General features: G+C 43.5%; 1 protein-coding gene across 1 annotated transcript; it reads right to left on the minus strand.

Moving 5' to 3' along the window:
• Positions 1-888: 888 nt before the first annotated feature.
• Positions 889-10,938, minus strand: LOC306959577 (lysozyme C-like). The gene is made up of 4 exons (XM_079551725.1): positions 10,663-10,938; positions 6,392-6,550; positions 1,167-1,242; positions 889-1,096 (listed from the first exon to the last, which is right to left on the minus strand). The coding sequence occupies exons 1-4, from the start codon at positions 10,790-10,792 to the stop codon at positions 1,000-1,002; spliced, it is 462 nt and encodes a 153-aa protein (XP_079407851.1). The 5' UTR covers positions 10,793-10,938; the 3' UTR covers positions 889-999.
• Between the last annotated feature and the right edge of the window lie 618 nt (positions 10,939-11,556).

An 11,556-nucleotide genomic window follows, 5' to 3' on the forward strand; every position in this document is an offset into this window, starting at 1 on the left:
GATGGTGTACCACAAGGTTCAATTTTGGGACCATCATTATTTATTTTTTATATTAATGGTAAATGATTTTTTTATATTAATGACCACCTTTCCAGTTCTTTTTGCTGATGATACCAATAAAAAAAATAATCATAACAAGCCGAACTGGGAAATATTCGCTCGGTTAAGGCGGGTGGTAAAAGGTTAAAATATGTCTTTGTGGAAGTGCACAACTACGCTAATTTGGGCCAGGCGGGTCAGAGTCCAGGGCTGTTTTTCAGTCCCAGTCCGCCCCTGCCTGTGTCCTGCATTAAAACATCGTGGCGGCTCCTCATTGACGACAAGAGAAGCTGAACTTCCCCCAAAATAAGTCATATTTTGCAAATGTCGGTAATAAATGTCATAATAAATTCACTGTGAGTGAAATAGTGAGAAAGTCGGTTGTTTCAGTGTGATTTTCCATTGATGCTCTTTAGAATACAGCCTCTGATTGGCTCAGCATCAGAGCAGAGGAGAGCAGCGTTAGCGTTAGCATTTGCATTAGCTGCTGTCACTGTGAAGCTACAAGAGGGAAACTGTTCCTCCCACTGTCAGCATCCTGGTGAAAACATCTGCCCAGAAGTGGCACCGACAGACACCACATTTTACAGTCTTAACTCAACAACATCTTACTTTTTAAAATTTCTCCTAAAATCTAATTCACGTCTTTAAATTATTTATGTCAACGAAATAAACGAGAGAAAGGCTTGTTTTTTTAACGTTCATCTTTATTACGACATTTCACACAAACAGTGAAACTCTGGAGACACGAGGACCTGATGAAGTCGTCAGAGCTGTGGGCGTGAGGCGGGTCAGTGGGGTCATGGTTGTGGGCGTGAGGCGGGTCAGTGGGGTCATGGCTGTGGGCGTGAGGCGGGTCAGTGGGGTCATGGCTGTGGGCGTGAGGCGGGTCAGGGGGGTCATGGCTTTGGTCAGTGTGGTCATGGCTTTGGGCGTGAGGCGGGTCTTTTGTGTTGGTCGCTATAGTAACTGAGCGCCGGAGTCCGGGTGCTCCAGTCCGCAGCCCTTGATGTACGGACTCACGTCTTTATCCTTGCAGTGAAGATTCCACGCCACCCTGAAACACAGAGGCAGCCAGAGGTCAGGCAGGGGTCAGGGAGGGGTCACGCAGAGGTCATGTGACTCACCAGGCCTTGGCTCCCTGCTGCCTGGCCACGGTTTTGGCACAGTTGATGGCGACGGTCGGGTTGTCGGTGAGCAGCTCTGAGGAGACGACAGGACAACATGAGAGGACGAACATCTGGGTTTGATCTGATAAAGGTTTGGACTCGGATAATTAAATTTAAAGTGGACTTTGGGAGATGGTGGAACTGTGTATAAAGGGGTTTCATTACTTTTAATTGATTTTTTAAGGGGCCTTATCAAAAACACCCCCGGAAGTTGTGAAGATGGAGCTCTTTCTAACCTACTCTGGACACGCCTGTTCTTTTTTCTTACCTAACGATAATGTCAAATAATGTCGTTTGGCTACGAGAGGTTCAGGACTTTATTCACCCTTCCTAAAGAAGAGGACCCTCGTCAGAAGTTGTTTTTTCTCTCCGGGATTTGGCGACTTTTACCAAAATAGTGTTTTTCTGTGACTGTCTCTGATGGATGTTTGTGAACCTTCACCAGAACCAAAGTGGATTCACTTTTATAACCAACGCCCGTCCCATAATGTAAACACCTGATGGAGCATAGCGGAGAGTCAAAACGTGTGTTAGCATGTGTTTAGCATGTGTGTGTTAGCGTGTGTGTTAGCATGTGTGTTAGCATGTGTGTTAGTGTGTGTGTGTTAGCGTGTGTGTTAGCGTGTGTGTGTTAGCTTGTGTGTTAGCGTGTGTGTTAGCGTGTGTGTTAGCGTGTGTTAGCATGTGTGTTAGCATGTGTGTGTTAGCGTGTGTGTGTTAGCATGTGTGTTAGCATGTGTGTTAGCATGTGTGTTAGCGTGTGTGTTAGCATGTGTGTTAGCATGTGTGTGTTAGCGTGTGTGTTAGCTTGTGTTAGCATGTGTGCTAGCATGTGTGTGTTAGCAGGTGTGTGTTAGCGTGTGTGTTAGCGTGTGTGTTAGCGTGTGTGTTAGCATGTGTGTGTTAGCATGTGTGTGTTAGCGTGTGTGTTAGCATGTGTGTGTTAGCGTGTGTGTTAGCATGTGTGTGTTAGCATGTGTGTTAGCGTGTGTGTGTTAGCGTGTGTGTGTTAGCATGTGTGTTAGCGTGTGTGTTAGCATGTGTGTTAGCATGTGTGTGTTAGCGTGTGTGTGTTAACGTGTGTGTGTTAACGTGTGTGTTAGCATGTGTGTTAGCATGTGTGTTAGCATGTGTGTGTTAGCGTGTGTTAGCGTGTGTGTTAGCATGAGTGTTAGCGTGTGTGTTAGCATGTGTGTTAGCATGTGTGTGTTAGCATATGTGTGTTAGCGTGTGTGTGTTAGCATGTGTGTTAGCGTGTGTGCTAGCGTGTGTGTTGACATGTGTGTTAGCATGTGTGTTAGCATGTGTGTGTTAACGTGTGTGTGTTAGCGTGTGTGTGTTAACGTGTGTGTGTTAACGTGTGTGTTAGCGTGTGTGTGTTAACGTGTGTGTGTTAACGTGTGTGTTAGCGTGTGTGTGTTAGCTTGTGTGTTAGCGTGTGTGTTAGCGTGTGTTAACATGTGTGTTAGCATGTGTGTTAGCATGTGTGTGTTCGCATGTGTGTTAGCATGTGTGTTAGCGTGTGTGTTAGCATGTGTGTTAGCATGTGTGTTAGCATGTGTGTTAGCGTGTGTGTTAGCATGTGTGTTAGCATGTGTGTTAGCATGTGTTAGTGTGTGTTAGCGTGTGTGTTAGCATGTGTGTGTTAGCGTGTGTGTGTTAGCATGTGTGTTAGCTTGTGTTAGCTTGTGTTAGCATGTGTGTTAGCATGTGTGTGTTAGCGTGTGTGTTAGCATGTGTGTGTTAGTATGTGTGCTAGCATGTGTGTTAGCATGTGTGTGTTAGCGTGTGTGTGTTAGCGTGTGTGTGTTAACGTGTGTGTGTTAGCGTGTGTGTTAGCATGAGTGTTAGCGTGTGTGTTAGCATGTGTGCTAGCATGTGTGTTAGCATGTGTGTGTTAACGTGTGTGTGTTAGCGTGTGTGTGTTAGCACGTGTGTGTTAGCGTGTGTGTGTTAGCATGTGTGTTAGCATGTGTGTTAGCATGTGTGTTAGCGTGTGTGCTAGCGTGTGTGTTGACATGTGTGTTAGCATGTGTGTGTTCGCATGTGTGTTAGCATGTGTGTTAGCTCGTGTGTTAGCATGTGTGTTAGCATGTGTGTTAGCATGTGTGTTAGCGTGTGTGTTAGCGTGTGTGTTAGCGTGTGTGTTAGCGTGTGTGTTAGCGTGTGTGTGTTAGCATGTGTGTTAGCTTGTGTTAGCATGTGTGTTAGCATGTGTGTTGGCGTGTGTGTTAGCGTGTGTGTTAGCATGTGTGTGTTAGCTTGTGTTAGCATGTGTGTTAGCATGTGTGTTGGCGTGTGTGTTAGCGTGTGTGTTAGCATGTGTGTGTTAGCGTGTGTGTTAGCGTGTGTGTTAGCATGTGTGTTAGCATGTGTGTTAGCATGTGTGTGTTAACATGTGTGTTAGCATGTGTGTGTTAGCGTGTGTGTTAGCATGAGTGTTAGCGTGTGTGTGTTAGCGTGTGTGTGTTAACGTGTGTGTGTTAGCGTGTGTGTTAGCATGAGTGTTAGCGTGTGTGTTAGCATGTGTGCTAGCATGTGTGTTAGCATGTGTGTGTTAACGTGTGTGTGTTAGCGTGTGTGTGTTAGCATGTGTGTGTTAGCGTGTGTGTGTTAGCATGTGTGTTAGCGTGTGTGTTAGCGTGTGTGCTAGCGTGTGTGTTGACATGTGTGTTAGCATGTGTGTGTTCGCATGTGTGTTAGCATGTGTGTTAGCGTGTGTGTTAGCATGTGTGTTAGCATGTGTGTTAGCGTGTGTGTTAGCATGTGTGTTAGCATGTGTGTTAGCATGTGTGTTAGCGTGTGTGTTAGTGTGTGTGTTAGTGTGTGTGTTAGCATGTGTGTGTTAGCGTGTGTGTGTTAGCATGTGTGTTAGCTTGTGTTAGCTTGTGTTAGCATGTGTGTTAGCATGTGTGTTAGCATGTCTGTGTTAGCATGTGTGTGTGTTAGCGTGTGTGTGTTAGCATGTGTGTTGGCGTGTGTGTTAGCGTGTGTGTTAGCATGTGTGTGTTAGCGTGTGTGTTAGCATGTGTGTGTTAGCGTGTGTGTTAGCATGTGTGCTAGCATGTGTGTTAACATGTGTGTTAGCATGTGTGTTAGCGTGTGTGTGTTAGCGTGTGTGTGTGTTAGCGTGTGTGTTAGCGTGTGTGCTAGCGTGTGTGCTAGCATGTGTGCTAGCATGTGTGTTAGCATGTGTGTGTTAACGTGTGTGTGTTAGCGTGTGTGTGTTAGCATGTGTGTTAGCGTGTGTGCTAGCGTGTGTGTTGACATGTGTGTTAGCATGAGTGTTAGCGTGTGTGTTAGCGTGTGTGTTAGCATGTGTGTTAGCATGTGTGTGTTAGCGTGTGTGTGTTAGCGTGTGTGTGTTAGCATGTGTGTTAGCATGTGTGTTAGCGTGTGTGTTAGCGTGTGTGTTAGCGTGTGTGCTAGCGTGTGTGTTGACATGTGTGTTAGCATGTGTGTGTTAGCGTGTGTGTGTTAGCGTGTGTGTGTTAACGTGTGTGTGTTAACGTGTGTGTTAGCGTGTGTGTGTTAGCATGTGTGTTAGCGTGTGTGTTAGCGTGTGTGTTAGCGTGTGTTAGCATGTGTGTTAGCATGTGTGTGTTAGCATGTGTGTGTTAGCGTGTGTGTGTTAGCGTGTGTGTGTTAACGTGTGTGTGCTAACGTGTGTGTTAGCGTGTGTGTGTTAGCATGTGTGTTAGCGTGTGTGTTAGCGTGTGTGTTAGCGTGTGTGTTAGCGTGTGTGTTAGCGTGTGTGTTAGCGTATGTGTTAGCCATTCATGAAGCTGTGTTGCAGATGTCAACTCCTTATAACTGCATTGTGAAGTAACTTCACTTTTTGCCGTGGTATTTATATATTCTACTACGGTAAAGTTGTATGAGCGGAGAGAGGGGGCGGAGTTAATTGAATCCATGCGTTGTGTCTTCCGGGTTGGAAAAGACCTCAAGAAAACACTTATATTTGTCACAAAAATGATGCCCAACAGTGGTAGAGGTACAATATATCATATAAATGCCTATACTTTACTTTGGAATGGCTAAAATAGCAGATACAGATCCTTTAAACAGAGTTTCAATCCATTTTACAGAATCACATTTCTTTATGTGTGCTCTTGTTGAGATATCCCCAGAAATTTAGAGCAACAGTTGGTCCTCCCCAGGAAGTTTCAGATTAATCAAATCAAATTTAATGCAATCTGGTTTATTTTAGGCAAGAATAAGCATCAGCCTTATACTGACTACATTATGATTACTTTTCTTTAAAAAAGGCAACATGTCAATATAGTGATTGAAAGATGCAGCGCCTCTGCACAGCAACCTCACTACATCACGACCGGTCACCACCCTGCCATCATCCACCACCGTCCCACCATAGATACAGACGGCATCTCTGGAATCGCCCATATATGGTCATTTTTGAAAACAGTTAAGGGGGAAAACAATTTAGAAAAAATGTACATTTTCTCTAATCATTCAAAAACTACTTTAACAAATGTTGAATTATGAATGTAGTTTCTATTAAATAAAGATACAAAGACATGTGGAGGAGCAACAGCCCATAAATACATGAATAACGGAGAATGCTAACTTGATGCTACATGTTAGCATCGGGCTAATGGTAACGGTTAGCTAGCGCTTGCTACAACTGCCGTTTTTTCACTTCTACTGAACAATCAGCTGTGAGAAAATATCCACATGGGCCTGATTTACACTGGACTTTATCTATGTGATAATTAAGTTGATGTTCCACCAGAAAATGGCAAAAAAGAGAGAAAAATTGTGTTTCTCTAAAGATTCTATTTTCCCCCTCGGCGAAGCCACGCCCCCTTCTATGACGAGATGCCGTCTGTATCTATCGGGAAGCTGAACTCCCTGCCCTCCCTCCCACCCCTGTTCCCCCTCCCCTCCACAATCAAGGATGAGAGAAACATAATTTCAAACCACTCACATGGTTTGACAAATAAAAATAAAAAAATCTTGAATCTGATTGCATTTTTATCCTAGTTTTTGACACAATTTTTGTGGCTTTTTTGTCGTGTTTTCATCTTTGATTCCATCTCGTTTTTGTCACTTTTTTGTTGCTCTTTTGAAGCTTTCTGTGGGTAATGCCATGCAGAACCTAAGCTCGGTGTAGGCGGGACTTAAGCGGTGAAATGGTTAGTGTTGGCAGGGGGCGGAGTTACCGCTGCACTGGATCTTGCAGCCGTTGGCTTTGCTCACGCCGCCGTCTTTGCACCACCACTTGCTGTTGATCTGGAACACGCCGTAGTCCGTGGAGTTGTTCTTGTTGTGGTTTATGGCTTTGGTGTTGAAGCTCGACTCCCACCGCGTCAGACACACCCCTGACGACACATTTACATTCACCTCCATGTCAGTAAACACAAGAATGATGGGAATGGTGGAGATTTCAGTATGAAAATGGATTCACACGACCACTAACTGTGAGTGAATGTGCTACCTTGGAAAAAGTTAATTTATATCTGTAATACAACTTAAAATGTGAAAGTACTATATGATATAAACTCATGACATGCAAAGGGACAAATATCAAGCCTTTGTTTGTTTTTGACAAGCTGAGACGAGGCTTGACATATCTCACTTTCCATGATGATTTTGGCTCAGCTTGTAAAAAAAAACACAAATTCAAAATCACAGAAGATCAGAGTATTGTGTAAAGGTGTCATGGTCTGCTTTCTGTTGCCCTGTTTTGGTTTGTTTTCTTGTGTTTATGTCCTTGGTGTTTTATTTTGACATGTCTTTTTGGTCTGTTGTGATTTTCTGTTTGTCCTCCCTCTCGTCATCGCCTGCCCCGCCCTAATGTGTCTCACCTGTTCCCCGTTTCCTCATGTATTTCTACCCCCGTGTTTCCATTGTTCTTGGTCAGTTCATTGTCTTAATGTCCGAGACTGTGAGTCTGTTCTTGTGTTGCTCCTGCTTTACTTTTGGTTTTTGTCAGTTTCTTGTTTGGATTTTTGCACGCATTAAATCTGTTTCCGTTGCAGTCTGCATTTTGGGCCGTTTCTTTTTCATTTTTACTTCAAACCGGGACATAAACGGAACGATATTGTAGCTCAAAGTGTCTCCTTTTCATCAGATAATGAATCCAAAACACCAAAGTGTCCCTGAGACTTTAAATGGTCTCAGTGGTTCCAGGGCTGGACTGGCCATCGGGAGATTTGGGAGTTTTCCAGTTGGGCCGACGTATTTTTGGGCCGGTGGGGCCAGTCAGATCGAGATAAAGCCCATGATACCTGACACCGGCCCACAATTAGAGGAAAAGCCATTGGAATCTCTATCATTACATCGATGCAATTACACAACTCCTCCACTAGAGGGATGTGACGCCTTTCTTGAGTCATGGTTCCCGGATAATCTGGTATAATGAGCAATGGGCCTCTGGGACATAACACTCATGCCCCTCACATTGTGAATATAAGAGGGAATAGTTTATTGTAACTCCCTCCAGGACCCACAGAACCTCAGACCTCTATTTTTTATACATTTTAGACAAATGTTTGCAAAGAAGTGCATGCTGGGAGTTGTCTTGTTGTTTTTGGGACTTCTATTCTCACTCCACACTTCTAACTCCATTTCATCTTCATCTACAGGGGGATCATCTGGTTGGTTTTGAGAAGTTTATCTGTGTTGCAGTCGCGAAAGGAACTTCATTAACGGAACGCACATTTTAAGATTGTTAAGTTATTTTACAAAAGTTCCTTCAAGTTATAAATGAAAAGATTAAAGTGTTGAGTCTCTGAGGCGTGAGCTTGAATTTGGCAGAAACAAAGTGCAACTATTATCCTTGATTTGTAGCTTATACTGTTTTAGTTCAAGCCAAGGGCTCATTGTTTAGCTCATCACCTCCGCTATTGCATTGAATATGACTGTTGTTGTTTTTTTTTTTAGAGGGCCGGTCTTGACCCAAAAGTCCCAGGCTGATTTTTCCTGCCAGTCCAGCCCTGAGCGGTTCAGTAGAATCATGGTTCAGATGCTGACCTGACAGAAGAAACCCATCACTGACAAAAGCCTCAAAAGGTCAAAGAAGTTCTCAAAGTGCTGGATCAAAACACATTCATAGAAAGTGACAGGAAAAGGTGCAGAAGCCGCAGGGATGAGCTCAGTCAGGAGAGGACTGTCAGGAACAGGCCGTTCAAAAGTGTGAGGGACCTTCACGAGGAGTGCCTGAGGCTGAGTCAGAGCATCAGGAGCCTCCACACACAGACGGATCCTGGACATGGGCTTCAGATGTCAGATTCCTCTTCCATAACTCCTCACTCCCCTGTGTGCGCCCTCAGTCACGCACAAAGACCCAAGATGTTGTTAGCATTTGGCCTCTCCCAGTGTATTCCTATAGCTCCAAACAGGGTGAAGTTAGAAGAGACCGAGCTCTTCCACGAGCACAAAGACCAGACGGGTACGGATCAACTCGTCTAAGCTCAGGTAAGAACAGATCTCAGTGTGTAAAAACGGTGGCCTGTTCCTTTAAGAGGTTTTACTTTTGAGAGCAGACAGAACAGAAAACAGAACCAGTTTTTAAATAAAGGTTGTGTTGTGTTAATGAGTCTAATTGTAGCTACATCATGAATATTAATGAGCAGGAGTCTGAGCAGTTTTCTTCATATAAAGGATCAGGAGACTTTTTAAAGTTTATTTTTTTGGCCTTATCTCCCAGTCCTTGTACATATGCATGATTATAGTTTTCAGAGAACCGACATTTCTGTTTAAAATATGTTTTTTATTGATTCCATATAACAGGGGTCGGCAAGTTTTCTTGGCGGAGGACGATTTTCTTTATTGTAAATAGACCGAGGGCCGAAACTGCTGATCATTGGCCCAAAGTAAAGCACAACACTGGAAACATGACCATCTTAAATGAGATAAATGACTTAAAATTGCTTGAATTAAAGTTCTTCTATGTTGAATTTGAGTCGGTTTGAACTAATCCAAGATACAAATGCTAGAAGAAGAATAAAACCCACTTGAAATCAGACAATTGTTTTTTACTTGAAATGACACAAAATGATCTGAATTAAAAGAATAACGACTACTAGAGGTTTTTTCTCGTCTAAGACCAGACCAAATCTACTCAATCCTTAGGTTTAATCTGTTACTTCAAGTAGATTTATGTCATTTCTTCCTTAAAACGATTATTCTTTTTCCAGTGCACAAGTTCAAATGCCAGTGTTGTACATAATATATGACCTCATTAGGTGCATTGACAGTATTTCTACCTTTCTTTCCCTCCCATTTAACTCTAATAATGTTAAAAGTTCTCTCTGATTAATGTAATAATGTTTCTCAAAATCATCTTGAGGGCCAGAGGTTCTGTGCTGAAGGGCCCGATTTGGCCCTCGGGCCTGACGTTGCCGACCCCTGCCATATAATATTCATATGTTCTGAGACTTTGAATTTGGGTTTTTTACAAGCTGAACCAAAATCTTCCAAATTAAAACAAACAGAGGCTTGACATATGTCACTGTCATGAGTCTATATCATATATTCACATTTTAAGTTAAATTATAGAAATAAATGAACTTTTTCACCATATTCTAATTTTCCGGGTTTCACCTGTAAGTGCCTGATGGATTGAGATTCAACCTCTTAACTCCCGCCTGAACCGAGAGCATTTTCTCCAGTTCAGCTTTGCCCAAATCCTGTAGGCCAGTGTAACGCCTCATTTGAAAGCTAAGACCTACAAAACTCATGTAAATGGATCTTTTTGTCATTTTTTGTCATTTTTGTGTCATTTTTGTGTCATTTTTGTGTCATTTTTTGTCATTTTTTGTCATTTTTTTGTCATTTTTTTGTCATTTTTTGTCATTTTTTGTCATTTTTGTGTCATTTTTGTGTCATTTTTTGTCATTTTTTGTCATTTTTTTTGTCATTTTTTTGTCATTTTTTGTCATTTTTTGTCATTTTTTTGTCATTTTTTTGTCATTTTTTTGTCATTTTTTGTCATTTTTTGTCATTTTTTTGTCATTTTTGTGTCATTTTTTGTCATTTTTTGTCATTTTTTGGTCATTTTTTTGTCATTTTTTGTCATTTTTTGTCAATTTTTTGGTCATTTTTTGTCTTTTTTTTAAGCTTTTTTTAGTCATTTTTTGGCACTTTTTTGTCAAAGTTTTCTCACTTCTTTGTCACATTTCCATCATTGTTTTCGTCTCAGTTCTGTCACTATTTTCTCAGCTTTTTTCCAGAAGCTTTTGGATTGGGGTAAAGCCAAACTGGAGAAGATGTGCTCGGTTCAGGTGGGAGTTAAGGGGTTAAACTGAAGCTTTTTGAAACAAGAATGAGCTGGAATCAAAGCTGAAGCGTCCGACTGAGTAATGTATTGAAAAACTAAACAAGATCCTAAATGTCACAAAATCAAAGAACACATTGAAACCTGGCTCGATATATTATCTGCCATTTTATCTCTGGTTTGGCCCCGGTTTGGCCCCGGATTGGTACTCACAGTCTGCCAGGCTGATGCCCCTGTACTGGTCCATTCCTCGGCTCTTCAGGAGTCGGGCCCATTCACACCTCTCGAACACTTTGCCCTCGGCCGCCGCCCCGAGCAGGAGTAGAACCAGCAACTGCAGCATCTCCACCACTGAAGCAGGACTGAACCAGGACTGAACCAGGACTGAAGCAGGACTGAAGCAGGACTGAACCAGGACTGAACCAGGACTGAACCAGGACTGAAGCAGGACTGAGGCAGGACTGAAGCAGGACTGAACCAGGACTGAACCAGGACTGAAGCAGGACTGAAGCAGGACTGAAGCAGGACTGAAGCAGGACTGAACCAGGACTGAACCAGGACTGAACCAGGACTGAAGCAGGACTGAAGCAGGACTGAACCAGGACTGAACCAGGACTGAACCAGGACTGAAGCAGGACTGAAGCAGGACTGAACCAGGTCTGAACCAGGACTGAACCAGGACTGAAGCAGGGCTGAAGCAGGACTGAAGCAGGACTGAACCAGGACTGAAGCAGGGCTGAAGCAGGACTGAACCAGGACTGAAGCAGGACTGAAGCAGGACTGAACCAGGACTGAACCAGGACTGAAGCAGGACTGAACCAGGACTGAAGCAGGACTGAACCAGGACTGAACCAGGACTGAACCAGGACTGAAGCAGGACTGAGGCAGGACTGAAGCAGGACTGAACCAGGACTGAAGCAGGACTGAAGCAGGACTGAAGCAGGACTGAAGCAGGACTGAACCAGGACTGAACCAGGACTGAACCAGGACTGAAGCAGGACTGAGGCAGGACTGAAGCAGGACTGAACCAGGACTGAACCAGGACTGAACCAGGACTGAACCAGGACTGAAGCAGGACTGAACCGGAGACCAGACCGGACTGCAGGT

Source organism: Gobius niger (assembly GCF_951799975.1).
Source record: "Gobius niger genome assembly, chromosome: 2".
NCBI classification, from domain to species: Eukaryota; Metazoa; Chordata; class Actinopteri; order Gobiiformes; family Gobiidae; genus Gobius; species Gobius niger.